The following is a 25,872-nucleotide window of genomic DNA, read 5'->3' on the forward strand; positions in this document are numbered from 1 at the left end:
GGTACACAGAAGACACCACACACATGTTTGGGAGGAAGGAGGGACATTGGAACATATGAGCCACACTGAGAGGGACCTAGGAAATGGGGGTCTTTGATCAGAATGAAGGACAGAGCGCTTTTGACCAGGAGCTCGACAGCAATAAAAACAGTAAGAAGGCTGGACAAATATGACGAGCGGTTGGGGGCAAGGGTTTCAAACCCCCAAGCCGTCAGGAGGGGGCCTCTCGCTAGGAGAGCAATTACCCCTCACCCACCAGCAGGGGACAGGGGGGGACACAGGGACCCCCCGAACGCCTTGGGAGCACTTATGTTAATCATTATATGTATTCGGTGAAGAGAGCGGAGGCTACAACCGGAGGGGGGAATGACTGTGACATGGGGGGGACTGATAAGAAGAAAGAAGAAGAAAGATGACAAAGGTTAAAGGTATAAAAATGATGTCGTTAAACGTTAATGGGATGAATAATACGATAAAGAGGGGCAAAGTGATGTTGAAGTGTAAAAAAAGTGAGATGGAAGTGATTTTTTTGCAGGAGACACATTTGGTAGCACAGGATCATGAGAAACTGAAGAGATTTGGATATGAAAATGCATACTATAGTTCCTTTAAACGGAAACTGAGGAGAGGAGTAATCACGTTAATCAAAAACAGTCAAATTTGAATTGATCAAGGAAGTAAGAGACAAGGAGGGAAGATTTGTTCTGGTGAAGGGGAAAATGGAGGGCCAAATGGTTACGTTAGTGAATGTTTATGCACCCCCAGAGAGTGAGAGGGATTTATATGAGTTTTTTTTTTATATGATAGTGATGGAACTAGAAGGGATATTGATATGCGCGGGATATTTTAATGTAGTACTGAATCACGACCTAGACACCACGAGTACTGGAAAAGGACGAACACAAATCAGTAGATATATGAATATTCAGATGACGGAAATGGGAATTATAGATGTTTGGAGGGGGATGCACGCCATGGATAGGGAATACACACATTACTCACACCCGCACGTGACATATGCGAGAATAGACTACTTTTTGATGACGACGGGGGACAGTTACAGGGTACGGGAGAGCAGAATAGGAGTAGCGGACATATCGGATCACAGTGCCATATATCTGACAGTAGATCTAGAAGGGAGACAGAGGAACACGATCTGGAGACTAAATGTAGGAATATTAAATAACAAGGGGGTGGTGAGTCAGATCAAGGAGGAGATAGCCAGGTATAAGGAAGAAAATGACAACGGGGCGGTAGATCCGAACATTCTATGGGACACACTGAAGGTGGTGATAAGGGGGAAATTGATGGAGAAGACAGCAATACTGAAGAAGGCCAGAACGGAGACATATCACAATCTGATAGGGAAGCTGAAGAAGCTAGAGGGGAGACACCAGATATCAAAAGAACAGGAAACGCTCGGAGAAATCAAAGAAGTAAAGGCCAGGATAAATAGGGAATTATTGACGGAAATAGAAAAGAAAGCGAGGTTCATGAAACAAACGTACTATGAAGGGGGACCAAAAGCGACCAGACTGTTGGCTAGGAGAATTAGGACGCAACAGAAGTTGAACACGATACACACAATAAGGGATACAAAGACTAATGAAATATTGAGAGACCCAGCTGAAATAGAGAGGACATTTAGAGAATACTATGAGAGACTATACACACAGCCAAAAGCAGCGGGAGAAGAGGAAATAGAAGCATATCTGGAGAAGCTAGAGTTACCATCGATAGGGAAAGAACAGAATGAAGAATTAAATTAAATAATTATGGAACGAGAACTGGAAGAGGCAATTAGTAGAGCTAAAAACAACAAATCTCCGGGGAGCGACGGATTCCCATCGGAATTCTACAAGACATTTAGAACGGAATTAGCACCCATGTTAGGGGCGGCGTTCAGACACACGATGGAAGAGGGCAAAATGCCCCCCTTGTGGAAGGAAGCCATAATCACCACGATACCGAAGGAAGGGAAGGATAGAGAATTATGTAGTCGTTTCAGACCTGTGTCCATACTAGGGGTGGGAATCACCAGTTTCATCATGATACGATATCGATTCTTTGGACAACGATACGATATTTGCCGATATCACAGTCTCTCACGATACAATACGATACGATTAGATTCAGGTGCCTGCGATCGATATGAGATGATATCATATGCCCATTTAACACAATCAGTAACATTTAGATCAACAAAAAAAAGGTAATGAAAATATCATTTGACATTTGTATTTTTGAGCTCTTCCAGACATTTAAAGGAAAATCAATCTATTGTTTTTAATACAAATAGACCTCCTGTTCACTGTAAAGTGCCACGTTTTTATATATTGAGCTTTAAACTTTAAGCTACATTTTTTGGAACTCAAAACTCACAACCTCCCTCTCCCAAACCGTTTCTACAACAATTTGTTGATGTTGCATGATCATGTATAGGCCTACATTTATTATGTATTATATTGTTTATGTTTAAATAACATTTAAACATCAAACTCCTCTGACCTCATCTGGTCTTTCCAAAGACGCGCGCACACACACACACAGAAAGGGAGAATGCTATGCTGTAACTAGAGCTGCCGCGATTACCGCATTACCGCGGTATCGCTGTTACATCACGGCCACCGCAGAGTAGGCTGAATACCGCGTCACCGCTGTTTTTTATAATAATAATAATAAATTACCCTCCTCTCGTTGGGCTTGCGGCTCTGCAGATATACCCTACTCTTCTATCGAGGTTCCAAGTGACCCTATTGGGTACCAGAAAAGTCACGTGAAACATTGCAGACCACTGATTGGTCAGAAGAGAGACGCGTCACACGTTTTTTACGTCCTGAATGTCAGCTCATCACAACACGGCTAATAACGTTAGCTTTAACTCTCCGCCGGAGTGGACTACCATCGCTCCTCATGAGTACTAAACGAGACATAATGATTTTACTGTCTGCAACGAATGTTATAATAAAAGCCCTTCGTTCTATACACTTGTCTGATTGAAAACTTTATTAACAGACCGCAGAATGGGACAACTCAGCACGCTCTGAGCAAAGAAAGGAACTGAGATATGAATAGAGTATTGCTTGCCTTGCTGTGGTCCGGTAAATACGCTGATGTTATTGAACGTATAACTATATAATGGTAATGCCACAAAACGAATGCCTTTATTATAAAGTAGTAACTTTATAGTAATAATAATAAGAAAGGGTCGGGGGGGTTAGGGGTAACCACCCCTGCCCGCAACACCGAGTGAACTGCGCACGACCAGAGGGAAAACTTCGAATCCGTGTTTCACTTTCAATAACTAATGCGTGCTTGCCGAATCCCAAACAATATTCATGCTGCAAAGTCATCCTCTAAAGATAGACATTTAGACTAGAGGCAGGCTATATGCTATAAAGAGTAGACTACTACTAAAAAAAAAATGCATTCAAACTTTTTTTTTTTAATTTTTTGTGTGTGTGCGGTAATAACCGCGGCGGTAGGAAATATTTTGCAAATCTGTGCGGTAAGGAAAACATCAATACCGCGGCAGCTCTAGCTGTAACATCTACACACACGGAGCTACTGCTGTTGTTCTTGGGCGGATATGAGACTCGCCACAGGATTTTCAAAATAAGAGTATCGATATGAATCGATCTTATTACATCGCATCGATCCGATTTGATTGTTGATAATTACATCGATGTATCGATCTGGATCGATGTATCGTCCCACCCCTAGTCCATACTCAACGTGGATTACAAGATGTATACATCGATAATATCAAAGAGATTTGAGACGTTTATGCCAGACATTATAGATGAAGATCAAACTGGATTTATTAAAGGGAGACAGACACAGGACAACGTGAGAAAGACATTACACATAGTAGAGGAGATACAAAAACAAGGTGGTAGCGCGGTACTGATTAGCCTAGATGCAGAAAAAGCATTAGACAGTGAGCTGGACATTTTTATATAAAACATTGATGAGGTTCGGACTGAACGGGTGGGCGATGAAGATGATCAAGGCGCTATATCAAGAACCGACAGCGAGGGTTAAGGTGAATGGCAGCCTGACGGATAGAATCAGATTAGAGAGGGCTACCAGACAGGGATGTTGTCTCTCACCAACGCTCTTCGCCGTTTTCATAGAACCACTGGCGCAACTGATCAGACAGACCGAGGACATCAAGGGAGTAAGGATAAAGGGAACGGAATATAAACTAGGCCTATTTGCGGACGACGTGATAGTATACATGAGACAACCAGACAAGAGCTTCCCGGCACTGATGGATCTACTGAAGGAATATGGCCACTACTCAGGATACAAACTAAACGTGACAAAGACACAGACCTTAGCATGGAACTATACCCCAACGACGGAAATTAGGGAACAGTACGGGATAAGATGGGACATGGACAAGATTAAATATTTAGGGGTGAACATCACGAGAGGGGTGGGGAAACTGTTTGAGGCAAACTATACACAGATAAATCAGAACATTAGAGACTTAGAGAGATGGACAGTAATGCCCTTGGACTTCAATTCAAGAATAGAGGTCATTAAAATGAACATACTATCAAGGTTACTGTACCTGTTCCAGTCACTACCGATACAAATACCACAGAATCAATTCAGGGAGTGGGACAGACTGATATCGAGGTTCATATGGGCGGGGAGAAGACCACGGGTCAGATATAAAACACTACAACTACCAAAGGAAGAGGGAGGGATGGCAGTACCCAGCCTACAAGATTATTATTATGCAGCGCAACTGAGAGCAGTGACGTGCTGGTGTAACAACAAATATGAGGCAAGATGGAAAGACATTGAAAAAGAAGGGGAGGGATACAAGGTACAAGCTCTGGTGGGAGATAGGGAACTGTTCAAAGAAAAAGAGGGACTGTTAGATCCTATCACCAAATGCACCGTGACCATATGTAACAGAGTAGTAAAAACACACAAATTAGAGAAGCAGTCAGGGGTTCTGAGATGGATAGCACATGACAAGAGATTCAAACCAGGGAGGCTGGACCATGGATTCAGAAGGTGGGAGAGGGGGGGGGGCAACAACGATATGCAAAATGATAGAGAAGGGGGAAATGCAAGCACTACAAAAATTAAAGGAGAAATTTGGACTAGAAAACAAGGACCACTTCAGATATCTACAGATTAGAGATTACTATAATAAAGAAATAAGAGGGGACAAGGAAGAAGAACAGAATGGAATAATTAGGATGATAGTAAGGGCATACGAAGGAGGGAAAGGAAGGGTAATATCAGCACTGTACCGGGCTATAATGACCAGCAAGGGACACACAACCGATTATATAAGGGAGAAATGGGAGAGAGAACTAGAGATAGGAATAACAGGGAAGGAATGGGGGAACATATGCGAGGTGCAACATTCAACAACAGGATCGAGGATATGGAAAGAGTTTGGATGGAAAAACATAATCAGATTCTTTATAACCCCAGAGCTGAAGGGAAAATATGCACCAACACAAAGAGCATGCTGGAGGATGTGTGGGAAGGAGGGGGCAAATCACACGCACATATTCTGGGGATGTTAGAAGCTGAAGGGATATTGGGAGGAGATAGGGGAGGCAATGATCAGAATATTAGGATACGGGTTACCACAAACAGGACTGGTGCTTTACTTAGGAGACCTGACACACGAGGGAATACAAGGGGGGGACAAATATTTAATAAAGATAATGTTGATAGCGGCCAGAAAAGCAATAACAAGACTGTGGTACAAAGAAGACCCACCGACAATAGCACAATGGGTAGGAATAGTGGAGGAGATACAGGATATGGAGAGGATAACACACATGCTGAGGTTACAGGAAGAGAAATTTGGAGAAAGATGGGGAAAGTGGGAGGATTACAAGGGGAACGAAAACGACATCACAGAGGAAGAACCAAATGCATCACAAGAGGGCGAAGGGTAAAGGAGGAAAGAGATTCAAGGAGGGTCTCTGAACCCATGTCACACACTTTTGACTTAGTTAGTATTTTCTGATTTTATTTTTATTTTTTTTGGGTATTACAATTGTATTACATTTTTTGTACTTTATTATTTATGTCTGTGTAACAATGTTGTATTAATAATCAAGGAAGATGTGGTTTGTAAATGGGTGAATCAAAAGGCAAAGAGAAATTTAGTATAAAAGGAATAGAAAGGGCGAAGGATAAGAGAAGAAAGAAATTCAAGGAGGGTCACTGGACCCATACCATACATATTTGCCTTAGTCAGTACCTAATCCTTTTGAGTAGGTATTAAATTTGTCTATACCTGTTCAAGGGCGGTATACAATCAGTCTTTGTATTAAGTGCCTGGAAAAACAACTGTAGTGGAAACATATAACCAACAATGCTATTCATGTAACCATTTATGTTCACTGCATTCTTTAATATTGTGTTATGGGATCCATTTTTGTGTAAGTGTTGTTTGTCTATAAATGTTAATACAAATTTAAGTTTAAAAAAAAATGGGTTGAAGGGGAGTTCTATAATACACTTTTAGGTTAGAATTCTAACCTAGCTGGGGGATCTCTGCTGTGGTAGGTGGGTTAAGCTCAGCTCCTCCCCACAAGCATCTCACCAAGATACAGTGGCCAATTTAGTGTAAGCTGCACATTTGAAGAAAAGGTGTATTATCACTTTTCTTTTTAAATTTTTATAAAAAAACAAGATACTTGTGCCCTAATGATATGGATAAGTGCTCAATGAAGAAACCCACTCTTAACATGACTATAAATGGTTACACTATGGAATTAGACACTAGGTACTGACCTGCAGACACCGAAGCTCTTGAGGTAGCTGCAAAGAGGCCTATCCTTCTTCTGCTCCTCCTTGGCCGACAGGATCCCCTGTGCAAAGTGCAGCAGCTCTGGGGGCAACAGGGCATCAGTACGCTTCAGGTAGCGCAGCACCCCGGTCATATGGCGGGTGTTCTTCTCAGATATCAGCAACAATGATTTGGTGGGATGACCGCTAAAGTTCTCTGCATGCTCCTGTTAAGAGGAAGAAAATATAACACAAATATAGGGCGGCTACGTGGCGTAGTGGGCAAGGCACTCGCCACAAAATGCTGGAGACGCTGGGCTCGTCAGTTCGAGCCCAGCGCTCCACATTTGCTTTCAGTTTAGCTGGTCGTCCGTACTAATACACATTGGCCGTATTAGGGGGTGGGAAACTGATGGGTGGGGATCGGGCGTTGTGGATAGCGACTCCTACAGGTCGGTTGGTGCGCCTGCGCAGTAGAATCAGGAAGTGTCGGGGGCAGCGTGAGCCTCCCACACATTACTCCTCGCCACTGAGAGATCGAGCTGCGCAGGTGAAAAGATGCGACTGCTGTTACCTCAAGTACCGGAGGGGACTTGTGCTATGTATGACTTAGTCCACATTGCAGCCGGCTTGTGGGAGGCAAGAAACAGCGTCCGTGACAGGGGAGGGTTGAATTGGATGATACGAAATTGGGATGGGAGAAAATATGGAAAATGAGAGAAAAAGTGGATAAAAAAAAGAAAAATATATAACACAAATATAAATGACCTAATCAAGCCATTAGCCATTCTTTGGTAAAAACGTCTCAGGGAAACCAAATGTCAAACCCTAGCAAAGCCCCTGAGCCAGATACATGGATTCTGATCTTTTCAATTCTGATTTGGGCCACTTTCATATGTGGTCTTAAATCAGATACAGGTCTGATAGTTTGTAATGCGACCTCAATCTGAATAGTCATATTAGCATTCATGCAACTTTTACATCTCATGTCAGATAAGTGGCCTATGGGCAATATCACTTGGTTCCCAAATCAATAAAAAATTTATACTCAGTCATGTATTAAATACTACCTTGCTAGAGAGGTTGCGGAAGTTCTCCGACATGCAGAAGAGACGGCTGCCGAACAGTTTGGCGGACTTGGGGAAGCCGTAATGGACAACACATGTAGCATCTCTGATCCCCAGAGCCTTCATACAGTCGTCAGTGATCACTAGAGGTCAAAGGAGAATGGATTCAGAGGACGGACACACACACACACACACAATTGATCAAATTGGCTGTTGTACTGCAGCTGACCTGGTGGTTAACAAAATCATAGTCACAGGTTTGGTCCTTGCAGCAGCCAATGTATTGTTCCCCATAACAGTCCTTGTAGTCTAGATTGAAACATAGGTCCACCTGCATAGGGTGGATTTTTTTCCCCCACCACCTGTTTTTTCTTAATCCTTGAAGTGTCTATTTTAAGATTCTGCCAGGTAACAGGTTGAAATAATGTCCCATGGGGTTTATTTTTAACCCTTTATTACAGCTATCCTGAACCAAAACCTGAAAAGAAAACCGCATAACTTTTGAAGTTAACAACATAGACAAATTAAAACATTTTCCCAAACAAGTTTGACCCAAGGAATTCAGTACAATTGTTATTTTTAAGATAAAAAAAACATCTTGAAACTATTTCACGACAGAATAAGCAAAAAACGCGAAAAAAAGAAAAAAAAACATATCACATCTCTATTTCCCCTTTTTACTAAAATGTAGTGCATTGAATGAGACCGATTTAGGTTAATATGGAAATGGAAATAATATTGTAATAAAGATTGTCTCCATGCCGTTATTCCCTAAATATTGTAGATTTTGTGAATATGAACACATTTTTCTATACATTTTGAAATCCAGTGAAATATGTTGTGCCAGCCACGAGAAATCTCGTTATTTCATGCCATGCGTTGAGTGCCAATGACGAGAAGTCTAGTTTTTGTAATCGTTAATGCTTTTATTAGCGATATCAATTCATTTGTCATCAATCTAGCCTCACGTTACCATTGGGACTGTATGAGCTCGAACAGGGAAAATACCGCCCCCTATCGTCTCCCGGATGGTAATGCACCCATTGGATTGGAATCAATGAAAATCTATGAGAAAAAGAAAATCCGGATTCCACATTTTACTTCTCAGGCATGTAACTAGGGCTGTTGCAGTATGACATTTTCCCACCGTGGTTGTGTGTGTGGCTAATCACAGCGGAATGCGGTGGTACCGCAATTCTATAATTCTTTTTTTTTAAAGTTCCCTTTTTTTATTATATATATACCTGTATATATATTTTTTTTATTATTAAGACATGCGAGTTTACCCGCGATCGTGATTTGACAACAATTCTAAGGTCGTAGGAGTCCAGAAACTATTTTAAACATGTTTGATAATCTATCCATTTGTCCCTCAACGTTCTGAAATGTGATAACAGTAGATTTGCCTGCTCCTTTAACACTTTCAGTGCCCAGCAGGGGGCGCACATTTAGTGCTTGAATGCCCACCATCCACTTCAATGTTAGCGTTAATATCGCCTAATCTATGTTTTAAATTATGGCTATGTGTCTAATCTGCCCGTCGCTTATCAATGACTCATTTTCCAGTCAACATTGTCGAAGCGGATTGTTTTTATATCGGTTCATTTCCATTTTATAGCATTTTGAAAAGCCTTCGTTTTCAAGGGGGAAAAAAAGATTCCGTGATAAACGCCCTGTACTGGAATATTCTAGAACGTTGTCATTTTTCTGCCTATTTATGAATAGTTTTCAAATAAACGCTAGATTATCGATAGTATGTGTACGTATGCACCCTGGTTTTTTTTCTCATCCATTTTCATTGAGTCCATTCCAAAAGGGTGCATTACCATCTGGGAGACGATAGGGGGCGCTTTTTTCACATCTGAGCTCCTGGTGGGGCTGGTTTCCCAACGGTAGACTCGGTTGATGAAATATGAATTCAGATCGCTAATAAAAAAAATGTCACGATAATTGTCGTGGTGGGCATTCAGGGCGCGGACTGCTAACACGTGTTATGTCGTCCGTGGCATCCAAAGTGTTAAGAGTGATGCGTTGTGGGATATATACTGTAGGTCTGGTCTACGCAAGCAGCCAATAGTCAGTCACACATCCCTTCTCCAACTTAAAACTAACGTTATTTGAGCAAACATTTAACGTTATTATAACACTATTTTAACGTTAGTGAATGTGAACGCACATACATAGCTAGTTAAATATCACAACTCGTGTCATTGTTCATCATTGGGGGAAACAAGCCAATAGCTAACGTTATAGATAGGCTAGCTAGCATATAGCTAACGTTATAAATTGAAAACAAAGCTAACGTTAATATCCAGTTGACATTACAGATCATAATATCTATGATAAGGTTAATGAAGTGAGAGTAGGGATTAGGGAAACGTTGATGTAGTCAGAGTGTAGCGGGGACGGTAGACAGAGGCAGCACTTGATTTGCGTGTAACGTTAGCATAACATTGAGCAAGCTACATGACCAGCACTTCGACCCGGGAGTTAGGAGAACGCTCCCCTGTACTCTACAGTGGTTCAGATTAATACAGGAAAAGGTATACATTGGGGGCTCGAGTCCGGGATATGAAAATAAATCCTGATTTCATCTGAGTTGTAAACTGTATAGAAACGTGAAGTTAGCTCATGCTGGAAAACGGACGGCTCGTCATTAAATGAAGTTTAAAATGATGACGCCCCTTTTATTTTACCACGGATCTCGCGATTTTCTGCTCCCCAACCGCGGGTGAGTTGACACACCACGGGATTGCGGTGATCGCGACAGCCCTACATGTAACCCGAGCCGATCGGATTCATTGTGGACCCTCAGAACAGCGTGGAATATGTGTTTCGAGTACCTAACGTTGGATCAATAAACACGATCAATATTTGGAATGGCGATCAGGAATTGGAATAATCTTTTTGCAGAACATCTGATGTGAGGTAAGGAATCCATGTTACCAGTCTTGGGGTAATCGGATGTATTTTTCGATTTTTCAGCCCGCTTCTCTAGCGTGCATAAGTACACATATACTATCGATAATCTAGCGTTTATTTGAAAACGATTCATAAATAGGCCGAAAAATGACAACGTGTTTTGTGTATTCGACTAAAGAGCTATCCATAATATAGAAATAGCTCCGCGAAAATCATGAAATATCGGAAAATCTGTCCAAAAAGGCTGGCGCCCCCTGCTGGCACTCAATGTGTTAAGGTTCAAACAAAGTACTATTACAGTACATCTTCTGTTGGCACAACATTCAAACCTAAACTACTAATCATCATCATGATCATCATCGCCAAAGAGATCGTCAAAGTCGATCTCGCCAATGTCCATCTCTTCCTCCTCCTCATCACTCGTATTCTCCATCCTCATCCATGTTACATATAATCTGCCTCCTTATTAAGAGCGTCTTGCTCTTCCGACTCCGCTTTCTGGGCCAGTACCACAATAAGAGAAGGAGGGAGGATGGGTCCAACCATCCAGACAAGCTTTAACACCCCCCCATCCATCATCTTCTCCCAGCCCATATCCTGATCATAGGGTTTGGGCCTCTCAAATATTGGCTGGTCTGCTCTTTTGTAGCAGGCAACTCTGAAGTTGACTCGCTGTACATGTGGGATGAGACAGACCTTGGGGAGGAGGCAGGCGTTCAAGGTCTACTTTGGATCTGGATATGCCCATCAACCTCCAAGAACTCATGCATTACCCCCTCTCGCCTCATGCACTTGGCTCTCCCGATGGCTTTTTTGCCAAGACAAACAATGATGATCCTCCTCTACCAGCATGACCAACCTCTCCATATACTGATGATCCTCCTCTACCATGTCAGCGTGACCAACCTCTATATACTGATGATCCTCCTCTACCATGTTGTCTTATTGTGATGTTTCTTCTTGACTTGTTTAACACTTTCAGTGCCAGGGACATCATATCTAGTTTTATCAGCCCAATGCCTGAATGCCCACAACGTTTATTAGCGTTTAATTTTTTTTATTAGCGATCTGATTTCATATTTCATCAACCGAGTCTCCCGTTGGTACAGCAGCTCCTCCAGCAGCTCAGAATGGAAAAAAGCGCCCCCTATCGTCTATCGCCTAATCTATGTTTTAAATTATGGCTATGTGTCTAATCTGCCTGTCGCATTATCAATGACCTATTTCCAGTCAACATTGTCAAGGCAGATTGTTTTGTTATCGCTTCATTTCAGTGTTCTACCATTCTGAAAAGCACTCCGTTTCACTGAAAAAAGAAGAGATTCCCTGATAATCGCCTTTTCCTGGAATATTCTAGAACGTTGTCATTTGTCTGCCTATTTATGAATAGTTTTCAAATAAACGCTAGATGATCGATAGTATATGTATATGCATGCACGCTCGTGCCGTGCGCTGAAAATCGCTTCTCCTATTTTCTGACAGCGAGCAGAGTCAAACAGCCTATCACCATAATCACATAAAAGCTTATATATCCATGAAAACGGGTCTGATTATCCTAATACTGATAACATAGATTCCTTACCTGAGATCAGATGGTATCCAAATGGATTATTCCAATTCCTGATCGCCATTCGAAAAAATCGCTCATTTGATTGATCCATCGTGTATACAGTAAAACACATATTCCCCACGGCTCCAGAGTGAAGCTGGTAGACCCCGGTTACATGAGTGAGAAGTAAAATGTGGAGTGCAGGTTTTTTTCCCCCATTCATTTGCATTGAGTTCAATCCAAAAGGGTGAATTACCACCTGGGAGACGATAGGGGGCGCTTTTTTCACATCTGAGCGCCTGAGGTAGCTGAATTTCCAACGGTCGACTTGGTTGATGAAATATGATTTCAGATCGCTAAAAAAAATATATATATATATATATATATATATAGAAAAACCGAATATTCTCGTAAGTGGGCATTCAACCCGGGGGGTAATAACACGAGAAAAACTTGTGGGTGGCATTCAAAGTGTTAACAATAAATAAATCTCTGATCAAAATCGCATGGTAAAATGTGTTAATTTGTCTCTATAGAATTGTTTATGCAAGACTATAATATTTAGGGCATAACAGCATGGAGACAATCTTTATTACAATATTATTTCAAATATTAACCTAAATCGATCTCGTCCAATGCACTACATCTTAGTAAAAAGGGAAAATAGAGATGCGATATACATTTTTTCAGCATTTTTTGCTTTTTCTGTCCTGTAATTGAATCAAGATGCGTTTCAATCTTAAAAATAACAATTGTTCTGAATTCCTTGGGTCAAACTTGTTTGGGAAAATGTTTTAATTTGTCTCTATATGTTAACTTCAAAAGTTATGCCGTTTTATTTTTCTTATTTTTCAGAAAAAGTGCAGGATAGGTGTAATAAAAGGGTTAAAAATAAACCCCATGGGACATTATTTATACCCGTTACCTGGCAGAATCTTAAAATAGACACTTCAAGGCGGCTGGGTGGCGCAGCGGACATTGCGCTCGTCACCAACACAAGAGACACCGGGTTCGAATCCGGCTGTCGGCGTTGCCTCCGGCTTGGGCCGGCCGTCATACTGGCTCAATTGGCAGTCAGCGGGTGGAAGTCGATGGGTGGTAATCTGGACGTTGTGGACAGCGACTCCTACAGGTCGGTTGGGGGACGCCTGCACAGCAGAGACAGGAAATGGCGGGGGTAGTGTGAGCCTCCAACACGTTACAACTCGCCAATGAGAGTCCGCGCTGGCAGGTGAAAAGATGTGACAGGCTGCCTCCTCGTGTACCGGAGGGGACACGTGATGCAAGGCTTCTATCCTCCCTACAACCGACCAGTGGGGGGCATATGCGAACAACGTTCAAGACAGGGGAGAATTGGAAACACAAAATTGGGATGGGAGAAAAATAGGAAAAAAAAATGAGAAAAAGTGACAAAAAAAAAATACACTTCAAGGATTAAGAAAAAACAGGGGTTAAAAAAAAACACCCTATGCAGGTGGAACTATGTTTCCATCTAGACTATTGGGCAAGACATTGAACTCCTACCTGAACCAGGGGCTGCGCCAACACCTCGGGTGAAATGCCTACATGCATGCATATTCAAAAGGGATATGCAAAGAAAGAATTTCCTAATTACACTAAAGGCATTGTTGGCATTGTGGTGGTTATTAGGGCTGACCTTCGAATTTTATTTTGGAATTCGAAGCTTCAGGGCCGAGATTCGATTTTAATTCGAAGCTTCGAGATTAAAAAAAAAATATATATATATTATTAATAATATTTCTGTTTAAATTTTTTTTGTATTATGTTGTGGGACTTGTACAGTACTTTGTTCAACTTTGTCAGTGCTGTAAAGTTTAAACCTTTTAAAATCTTAGACAAATGAAACACTTTGCTTTCATGAAATATTGTAAGCCGTCATTTGAGGCTTTATAAAAGCAGCACAATGAACACAAATCTGTCAGTGCCGAGTCCGACCTCATCTTAAATAGCAAACAGCATTGCTTGTTGTAATTAACAAAGAGATGAAGAGTTGATTTTGCACACAAAAAACAATCCCATGCCCATCAAACGAAGCTTCGAAGTATTTAAGACAGCCCTAGTGGTTATACTGTTTCTGTTACAAGCAAGGTGACCGTTTTAGAATTAACCTCTTAAGCCCTAGGTTCTGAAAATCCGCCTAAAAATACATACTTAATTAAGTAAATGGAAGATTCTACAAGGTCCATTTGCATGTTCTTGGTATCTAGGTACATCTATGGACCTCAGTGAATGTATTCCCAGTGGCAGAAATATTGTGTCTATTACTAGGCTTGCTTAAATTGTGATGAAACAAAAAAGAGAATATTAATTATGATTTTTCTTTGCATCTTTGACAGTGAATAACACCATGCTAAAAATAACCAGACATGAAAAACTGCCACTGAGCTTGTTCAATACCTTCTTGAGATCACGTGTACAAAAAGGAAATAAATAAAGGGAAGATGGCTAAACAGAAGGTTTTGTAGATAGAGTACTGAATTCTGCCATCCGGACCCATGCAATTTGAAATATTATTATATAATAGAATATGAGGCCTCTAAATTACCTTATAATAGCCAACTTGCACATCTATGGATCAGGCCAAATCTACTCTTTTCAATGGCAGAGTTCAATTTGGATTTAGTATCACCAGGCGTGCATGAAGAACCGAGAATGAAATCTACTGTAAATACAGTCAGCTTTTTATTTTTGAGACAGGTCCGCAATTTTGAATCTGTTTGCAACGCCGATTGTTGCTAAATGTTCACAGAAGGTAGACACACTAACTGCGCTCCAAACTATGCCAATAATGTTCAGTTTTGTGGTATATAATCCAGAGAAAAAAAAAAAAAATTTTTGATTCCAGAAAGCTGGAGAACCCTAGGAGATGTAGTTTTTCAAAATTTCAACGCTCATTGAAAGCCCTGTCTTTCCTTCATCATAATGACTACAGCAGAATGGCCGTTCGGATTTATTTCCTGTCGAAATTCGCGATTAATTCCTAAACTCATATTTCATTAATAACACTTTAACCTATTGGTAAACAAACGTATTGCTGTCATACAGTCTAGACAGATTGATTTATGACGTGATGTCATTTTGGGACCGGTACCAGACCCGTCGGGCTTAACCTCTTCCGCCCGTGCGGTCCGGGGACACAAATGAAATCAAGTCATAAATAAATCTCTCCAGACTGACACAATTATCGTTTTTTTTTGTCAAACGTATTCAAGTATAAACATCATAACCATGTCACAACAGCAGTTATAATGTATATAATCATCAATACGTTAGTTTACCAATAGGTTATTAGTAGTGCTGTGAAACGATTAAAATATTTAACTCGATTAATCGCATGATTGTCCATAGTTAACTCGCGATTAATCGCAAATTAATCGCATTTTTATTTTTTACCTTAAACGGGTCTTTTTCAAGTTCCAAGTTGTAATACTCTTATCAACATGCGAGTCAACAAATGCTTGCTTTATGCAGCCATTTAACACAAAAGGATGACCCTCATGCATTGCAAATTTGCATCAAATTCAAAACAGAGTGATGCACAAAATAACTTAAAAGAAAATAATAATTTAAAACAATGAATAAAGTGTGCATGAAATAATAGGGGAAAGAAAACGTTAGGAACTTGTTACATTCACACACAAGGGCTGATTAATCACACACCCCCCCCCCCCTCTCTCTCTCTCTCACACACACACTCTCCCAGCTCTCTTTCTCTCTTGCCCCTTCCTCATCTCTCACCCCCCTCTCTCTATATCTCACACACACACACACACACACTTCAGAAACAAACATAGTATCAATGAGAGCATCAATAATACACCTGAGTGAAGTCTAGTAAAAAAAATAAAATAAAAAATTAATCTCGAGTTAAAAAAAATGTGTGGCATTAATAGAATCGGGAGTTAACGCGTTAATATCGCGCTAACTTTGACAGCCTTAGTTATTAGTATTCGTTTTTCTATTGTTTTGATCGCGGAAGTCCGTCATTTTGAAAAAGTGACGTCGGTAATTGTAGTTTTTTTATGCCATTTTGAAGAGGACAACCAGAGCTTTCAATGAGCGTTGACATTTTTCAGAAATACACGTCCCAGTAAAAAAAAGCAAATGGGTTCTGTATGAATTTTTTAATATATCTTATTACTCTGGATATTATACCACAAAACTGAACGTTATTGGCATATATTAGAGCGTAGTTAGTTTGTCTCCCCTATTTTTTGCATTTAGCAACAATCAGGTTTAAAATCAGTTTCAAAATGGCGGCACTCGCAAAAAATAAGAAAGCTACTGTACAAACAGTAGATTTCATTATCTGTTCTTATGCACGCCTGGTGATACTAAATCCAAATTGAACTCGGGCATTTGAAAGATAAGATTTGGCACAATCCATAAATGTGCGAATTGGCTATAATAAGGTAATTTATATGCTATTCTACATTATATAATAATATTTCAAATTGCATTGGTCCGGATGGGAGAATTCAGTACTGCATCTACAAAACCTTCTGTTTAATAATCTTCCCTTTATTTATTTCCTTAGATTCTTCGTACACGTGATCTCAAGAAGTTACTGAACGAGCTCAGTGGCAGTTTTTCATGTCTGGTCATTTTTAAACATGGTGTTATTCACTGTCAAAGATGCAAAGAAAATCATAATTCCTATTCTCCTTTGTTTCATCACAATTTAAGCAAGCCTAGTAATAGACACAATATTTCTGACACTGGGAATACATTTACTGAGGTCCATAGATGTCCCTAGATACCAAGAACATGCAAATGCCCCTTGTAGAAGTGGAGCAATATTCCATTTACTTAGGTATGTATTTTAGGTGGATTTTCAGAAAATAGGGCTCCGGGCTTAAGAGGTTAAAAGCTAAAAATGAAAAGCAAAAAATTAACAGCACTGCTAAATTCTACACAAAATGTTATACATAAAAAAACATTTTCAATGTGTTCTCATTTACCCAGAGTGACATGAGTCCTGGTCTTCCTCCACTGCTCGATTACAAAGTCGAACTCGTGTGTTAACAGCTTGTGGATCTTCATGCAAAAAGCAGATGTGTTTCTCATAGCCTGAATGAGGTAGGAGATCAAATTCAGCATATACTGAACATGCCTTGTGCATATTAATGTAAACTAAAACGACACATACATATTTCAGAGAATACGAGGAAGACGGAGGACACTATTATAATTAGGGATGAACATGAGTAATGTTTTCCCAGATCGAGTGACGCATGATTACTTGAGTAGTGATCTCTATTTTTTGAACACATCAAAGCATGGTGGCATCAATAACAATGGACAGCAATATATCCAATTCGTATTGCTTATTGTCGGTCAAAACAGTCATTTACCATTTGTAATAATTACCTTACCTCGACTCTATCTGCAGCAGCTCTCTCCACTGATTATTTGAGCAAAAAAAGGGTTTTGGTACAGGAATGGCTAGCAGTAGTAGCAACTGTTGGCTTAACACATTCGGCGCCAGGGACTAGTCTGAGCCCGTGGGCGTGGTAGCTAGGCCAAGCATTAAAACATAGGACTTCGTCACCTTGTTTGCAGGGCTATATTATATTCTATATTATAGCTATGGATACAATACTATGGCCCATTTGACATCAAATATCTATCGTTCAATATGTGAAAAAAAATACATTTTCCATCCATACGTTCCCGTGTTATACCGTGGTGAATATAAGTATAGTTATAGCGTGGTCTGGGGTAATTCCCGAAAGGCTGAGTATTAGCCATATGGGTGTATTCTACTAAAAGCGTTGCCATTTCTTGCCTGGACTAGCTACTATTCTCAAATCAAATCTATAGCATAGGTATTATGTTTCATCATCGTTTTTATATGCTTTGATCGCCACCAACGGAGTACGTTGTGGACTAACGTTACACACATACGCTCCGATTAGGGATGCCCCGACGGATCGGCCAGCGATCGGTATCGGCCGATATTAAGTATAAATATGAGATCGGTGAATTCCGATAATGCTTTATTTTCGTCGATCGTGAAAACCGATCGATGACACGCGCGAAAATCATGATCATATTCTCAGCGGAGTTCTCACTGTCTTCTCTCTCTTGCACACAGGTGCAGCTGCTGCATGCCTTGCCCCTCCCCCTTACCCTCCCCCTCCCAGACCCATGTCAACATGCTCCGGCATAGTCGAGTGCATGAGACCTCCGTGAGGAGGCCTATAACTCACGTTCTAGGAATTACTGCAGAAAACAATAAAAACATACTTATATTCTAGAAGGTATTTTTGTATGAATGTATGAATGAAAAAGTATAACGTTCCCACATCCTGAACGATAGATAATCAATGTTGAATGGGCCATAGTAATGTCAATATAGCAATAAAATATAAAGTTATAACCCTGCAAAGAAGGTAAACATCTCCATAGGATTACAGTGGTGGCAGACTGGGTATATTGATGGGTATAACCAATGGCGGGGAATGTGTTAAGCACCCCCCACAGCCCAAATGGAATGATAAAAAAAATATATATATTATACTTTTATTTTTTTTTGTAGACTAATAGTCGACTAACGGCAAATTTTGGCCAATCATAGTCGACTATCCAAATCCTTAGTCGGGGACAGCCCTACTATTCACTTTAGTTTAATACATGAGGCATTGTCTAACGTTATCTAGCTGGCTAGCAGTAGCTACAGATAGCTCCTGATATCAATGTCTTAGAACTAGGGATGTCCAGATCAAATTTTTTTGCTCCCGATCCGATCCAGATCATGTGATTTTGAGTATCTACCGATACCGATCTTTCCCGATCCGATCTTTCACATTAGTAACAGATTTATAAAAAAAAATAAAAAAAATACTATTTTTCTCCCATCCCAATTTCGCCTCGCCAATTCTTCCTTCAATTCTCCCCTCCCCTGTCTTGAACGTTGCTAGACTATGCCTCCCACTCGTCGGCTGCAGTGAGGACCAAGCCTTGCATCACTTCGGTACACGAGGAGGCAGCTGTCGCATCTTTTCACCTGAACAGCGCGATCTCTCAGGCCATGGTTAGACTAGGTGTTTTTGTTTTCGTTTTGTTGCTGAATGAATACGTTTGCTGTCCCAGTTAAATATAAATGCCGTTTTGGCAGGAAAACGCGTTGCCCTACTGACAACGCTGAAAAGGTGTTTTTGTTTTGGATACTCGCCAAAACTCGCCGTCAACGTGTCATGTAATCTGCGCGGAGCCGTTGTTGCTCAACGCCGACATCTGCGTACCCTCACCAACGTCCGGTGACGACAGAGATGTCCCAAATAGCTGCAGCTACCATGTAGGGCTGGGCGATAAAACGATAACGATAACTATCGCGATAAATTATTTCCTCGAAATAAACATGAAACGTGGTCGCAAAGTTTCGATATATCGATTTTGCCAAGCTTGGATATGAGCACACGTATAACCAATCAGTGAAGGAGATGGCCGACAGCGAAGGAGACCCGCGGTGCACCTCTGGGTAGAGAGGTAGGACTCTAGTAGTAAACAAGGCTGGCTAGGATCATTAGCTTGCACGCCGCTATTTTATAGTTTACGTGCGGAGTGGGTGTGTGGCGTGAATTCTGAGGCCACGGTTAGAGTAGTGTGGGGTATGCGGTGGACGTCGTTGCAATGTATTGGGGCGGAACGGAGTATTTTAGGGTGATAGTTAGTACATTGTCATGGGATACACCGCTTGCTCTGGCTAACTGTTCGTTCCATTCTTATAAGTGGCGGTAGGTTGCCCCCTGGTGGAATATAATAATCTATGCACTGGTGCGTAGAAGAACGTGCGTGGACTGATGACGACATCAACTCGAGACATTCGCAGCAGCAAAACAAGTCTATTAATAGCCCGTCCATCGGCGCCGGGCATAAGAAGTTAATTAAACGTGACAGAAATTATATCGACGATAATTATCGATAGAGTTATATGAAAATAATTTTATAATTTTATCGCGATAACGTTTTTGGCCATATCGCCCAGCCCTACTACCATGTGTTGTCAAGTTATTGTTATAAGGACCCCAGTCCAAGCTACAACAGTCTGCATTCCCTTAACAATTGTTTGTATTGAGCCGTATTGTATTGTACCCATTCTGCAATATGTTAAATAAAGTTTACATCCATTCATTCTGCTAGCATTAACGATTGCATGAGCAGCTGGCTAATGTGAGCTAACGTTAGCTATCAGACCCTGTTAGCTCAGAGCTCCTCTTTCAATCTTAATAAGCATTAAACAAAATGGCCCAGTCATCTATTCACCTTTGTTTAATACATGAGGCGTTGTCTAATGTTATCTAGCTACTGATAGCTCCTGATATCATCAGTTTGGTGCTGGCTGGCTAACGTGAGCTAACGTTAGCTGCTAGCCACAATGCTATACTGTTATAATGGCATATCCCTATCGCGTTAGCATGTAAGCTAACAAAATCGGCAATCTTTTTGTGAGACTAAACTATCCGCTCTTGGTGGTCAATTGTGTTGATGTTAGTTTTGTTTCATCAACAAATGAGAGGCAGAACACAGTGAATGTATCCGTTTTGTTTATTGCACTTTCTTTGTTGAAAAATAAGTGCTACATTGGCTAAATGGCTCACGGAGGCATTTAAAGATGATTTTTGTTGATTTTTTTGCAGGAAGTGTATTGGCACATCCACGGTAACTACCTCCCGCGCATGCTCAGTGCTGAATCGAGACGCGATCCGTTGCGGTCTGACCACGCCTCGTTCTGAGAAAACGAAAGTGCTCAGGTCGCAAAACAAATGTCTAACTCGCCTGCCACTACGTTGCGCTCTGGAAAGCGAAACTGATATTGAAAACTAAACGAAAATGGCCCCGTGTCTAACCGCAGCCTCAGTGGCAAGGAGTACCGCGTGGGAGGCTCACGCTGCCCCCGATACTTCCTGATTCTGCTGTCCACAACGTCCAATCCCCACCCACTGGCTTTCCCACCCCTAAGGGCCCGGGTCCACCTGCCTCATACAGGGTTCTTACACCTTTTCCAAAGCAAAATTCAAGCACTTTAAGCATTTTCAAGGTGCCTTTTCAAGCTTTTCCAGCATCTTATGCGGCTGTGGTAAATTAAATATTTACACAAAATGATAATTTCACTTCTTCCATCACATTAAATCAGATGTTATTGTGCTATAAACAACCAAAATGATGTAGACATGGCATCCTATATAACCTGGCTGAGCCAATATGAAACAATCACTCAAATAATCACCAGATAAAACTTAAATTTCAATCAAATATTTACTGAAAATGTGCAAAATAAGTGAACAGTCTTTGAGGTAGGCAGTCAATCAGCTCCTTTAGCTTTAAAATGTATACAAAATCAAATCAACCTAGAATTTTTATATAACCCCCCACAGTGGTGTGTTCAGTTGGTACGTACCAGCAGGGACCAGGATGTAAGCTATATGATGCCCATGTTATTGGTTGCAATACAGAGACGCACATTTGACACACGCTCTAGTCTCCTCTCTTGTTATTTCACACAAACAGCTACCCCTAGTAGCTGGCTTCTTATGTTGCCGACATATCCTACAGAACATTCCTTAAAATTAGGGATGTCCGATATTATCGGCCGATATCGGCAGTAAAATGTGATATCGGAAAATATCGGTATCGGTTTAAAAAAAGAAAAAAACAATAACAATATTTGTTATATATATCCAGTGAAATTATTAGTTACCTGAAATTAATCAGTTTTTTTGGGGGGGGGGGGGGACCCTGCATATATCGGTATCGGTTGATATCGGTATCGGAAATTAAGAGTTGGACAATATCGGAATATCGGTATCGGTAAAAAAGCCAATATCGAGCATCCCTACTTAAAATAGAAAGAATTGATTTGCTTGTTAGCCATGTTGATTACATTCTGTTTGGTTTTACACAATATGTCTATCGGTGTGTTGTACGTGTAGGGGCAGGTATATATAAGATTTTTTCTTCTTCCTGTTCCTTTCGGCCATGGTATTTTTTGTGAATTATGTGAATATGTACTGTTGGACTGTGGTGATTCCATGTACGGATAAAAAAAAAAAATGATGATGATTACAGCGAAACCACAGCTCCGATGCATAATGGCGTTAGCTAAACGAAACTTGTTTTAAGGTAAATTGGCTTTCAGTGTGTCAGAGCGAGCCCACTCAAGTTGTGCACACAAAACGCTCTGACCGAAGACTGAGTCAGTTTATCAGAGCGGAGCAGATTTTCAGAGTGAATTTATTAACTCACCTTACAGTGTCGCTTGTCGTTGTCAACATGAACAATAAACATAGCCGTCTGTGGCAACGCTAGCTCACTAGCTTGCCGACGTTTATATAAAAAAAAAAAAAAAAAAAAAAAGCTTGCTAACGTTAGCTCACTAACGTTACTGGGATTAAAGCAAGCTTTCAGGAGGGGCGGGGGGTGTCGAGGCTCGAGAGAGGACTCCTCTTCATTTTGCGTGAAAGGCGAAAGCAATTAGGCGCTCTCCGAATTTTATTTGTTTATCTAAAAACCTAACTATTAAGTCAGATAGCGATTTATTATGAAAGTATACAGTGCAATTACAATTTCAATAACTTTCCAGCACTTTATACACAATTCAAGCACATTTCAAACCTTGAAAACACCACATTGAAATACAAGCATTTTCAAGGATTTCCAGCACCCGTACGAACCCTGCTCATATTTATGACCGCACGCGTCTTTTTTCAATGTATCCCAATGGGGAGAGAGCGTATGCGGCCGCATGCGCCGCCTATAGGAAATGCGCTGCAGTCGGCTTCTTTTTTCAGCTTTTTTGTGCGGCCGAAAGTTGAAACTTTCTGAACTTTCAGAGCGATGCGCTGAGCTCATTTTCAGACAACCAATCACAGCCATTCATATCTACCACTCTTGTTTGTAACCTGACACCGGAGCTGCCTGCCTGTCTTGGCTGTCTCCCACAAGAGACGGGCCATTGAGATTCGCGACAAAGCACAAATACACTAATAATAATAACTACCGGTACACGAATACACTACTAAAAAGCTAATAAAAAGCAAAGGGCGAACTGTAGGGATGGGTACCGAATTCGGTACTTTTGAGGCACCGAACCGAAACACGTCGGTACTACCGAGTATCGAATCAAGTGAGAAACCGTTTTTTTCTTTTTTTCTTTACTTTTTTCTTTTCATATCAACGTTCACACGCACAATATATGCTTACCTAGGATTTGACTTGATTCAACAACAAAGCAGTCGGAGCAATGACAAGCCAAAAACTGTCGAAATTGTAGTTATTTGACGTTTGGATTTATTTTCTTTTTACGACTGAGGTAGGTAAATTAAATTTCTTGAGACTAAAGTACCGAAAAAAGGTACCGTTGGGTACCGGTATCGATTCACAGGTACCGGTACCGGTACTGGTACTGGTATCGGTTCAAATGTGAAAGGTACCCATCCCTAGCGAACTGTGGTGTCAGGCAATAACTATATATATAATTAATATACAATAAAGTGTATTAAAATATGCTATAATATGTGCAAAACCGCGTCAGGAAAAAACGATAAAAAGATGGCTGTAGATTTCTTTCTGTCATCTACAAGATGCGCTTCATGCCAGCACTACCGGCGCACTACCAGCGTTTTTGTGAGATAGGTGGACGCGGGCCCTAACACTGCCAATTGTGTTAGTATGAACGACCAGCCAAGCCAGTAGCAACGCCGAGAGCTGGGCTCGAACCCAGCATCTCCTGCGTTAGTGGCGAGCGCCTTGCCATTAGTAACCGATTTGACGCATTTTTGTCAGAAACTGGCGAAGCGAGACTCAATAGTCCCTCGAGGTGCTCGAGGTGGCTCGAGCGCCGGTGGCTCACATTACATTCACCCTGAATGTTGACGTTATCCAGGTGAAAAGTTAACTTCATTCAAGCGAGGCATTGCAACCGGAGTCATCTAAAAACTCCGCCTCCAACCTGCTGCTTCATGAGCAATGGCGCCATCGTCTGTAAAAATCAGGTGACTGCAAGTTCTGCAACTAGTGGATGTCCCTCATCTTTGACATAAATCATTTGATGTATAATTAAATCAAAGGAAATGAGTTTGTTTTGGCAAAATTCTTCTGCTCTGTGTGACAATAAATAAATGATGATATGCAATTTAAAACCAAAACTAAGGCCTCAGTATGAGTTTAAGACGTGAACATGGTGGGCGGCTAGGTGGTGCAGTGGGCAAGGCGCTCAACACCAATGCAGGAGACGCTGGGTTCGAGCCCAGCTCTCCGCATTGCTATCAGCTTGGCTGGTCGTTCATACTAATACAATTGGCAGTATTAGGGGGTGGGAAGCTGATGGGTGGGGATCGGACGTTGTGGACAGCGACTCCTACAGTTGGTGCGCCTGCGCAGCAGATGCAGGAAGCGACGGGGGCGGCGTGCCCTCCAAACGCAGACCCCCGACACAGAGATCGCGCTGTGCAGGTGAAAAGATGAGACTGCTGCTTCCTCGAGTACCGGAGGGGACACGTGATGTAAGGCTTATTCCACATTGCAGCCAGCTTGTGGGAGGCATGGCCTAACAGCGTTCGAGACAGGGGAGGATAGAATTGGATGATACGAAATTGGGATGGGAGAAAAAGTAGATAAAAAAAATAAAAATACGTGAACATGGTCATGTTTGTTGAATTAAAAAAAATAAGCAAAAAGGGAAAAAAAATATCCAGATTTTTTTCTTTCCGATCCCGATCTTCTGAAAATCACGTGATCGGATCGGGACATCCCTACTTAGAACATCATTCGTTTTTGCTATTGTGCTTCATAGCCTTAACTGAACACTGAGAACATCTTATAAGTTTCAGGTCATAGGAAAATACTTTGACTATAATGGTCAAGTAAATTAACTTAGATACTGTTATGCTCAACACCCAGTACTATTCACTTTACTCAATTTCTAAAATTAGATTAGATAATTTAGACCCGACTTTGAGAATGCCTGTGTTAGACCTACAGTATAATACTGCCAGCTGCTATAAGAAAACCAAAAACGATCGGTATCAGCAGTGTATCGGCCGATATGACTCAGATGATCGGTGATCGGTATCGGTGGCAAAAAACGTGATTGGGACATCCCTAGCTCCGATCACAATGAAGACATGCTTGGATCAATGCAAGATTGATATCATATAGCCCTTACCTTGACTAGGATGTACCCCAGAAAGAATATTCCAATTATCTGATCGCCATTCCAAGTATCCATCGTGTCGCCAACATAATCCACCACAAAACATGCATCGGGAGTATTTGATTCTTCTCAATCCAAGCGTTATAACTAGGGATGGGTATCGTTAGGATTTTATCGATACTACTACTCTTATCGATACTGCTTAACGGTTCGGTACTTTATCGATACTCTTATCGGTTCTTTTTGATTATTTTTTAGTGATTTTTATATTTACAGTTGAGAGCATTGGTCATCTGTCTCCGTACAGTAAAGATTAGAAATGATTGAATTATTGTAAATGTGTGGAGTGGTGGGAATAGCTGTTTCAATAATAACTTATA

General features: G+C 41.1%; 1 protein-coding gene across 1 annotated transcript in view; it reads right to left on the bottom strand.

The window, feature by feature from the left end:
• Window positions 1-25,872, bottom strand: part of tdrd12 (tudor domain containing 12) — a gene marked incomplete at both ends in the record, with an annotated part of 274,420 nt that overhangs the window by 55,578 nt on the left and 192,970 nt on the right. Inside the window, 3 exons of the mRNA XM_084335256.1 lie at window positions 6,784-7,004; window positions 7,848-7,987; window positions 17,298-17,406. Of these exons, the coding sequence (XP_084191382.1) occupies window positions 6,784-7,004; window positions 7,848-7,987; window positions 17,298-17,406 (470 nt within the window). The remainder of the gene's footprint in view (window positions 1-6,783; window positions 7,005-7,847; window positions 7,988-17,297; window positions 17,407-25,872) is intronic.

The sequence above is a fragment of the Notolepis coatsorum genome, assembly GCF_963971535.1.
Source record: "Notolepis coatsorum genome assembly, chromosome: 18".
NCBI lineage: Eukaryota > Metazoa > Chordata > Actinopteri > Aulopiformes > Paralepididae > Notolepis > Notolepis coatsorum.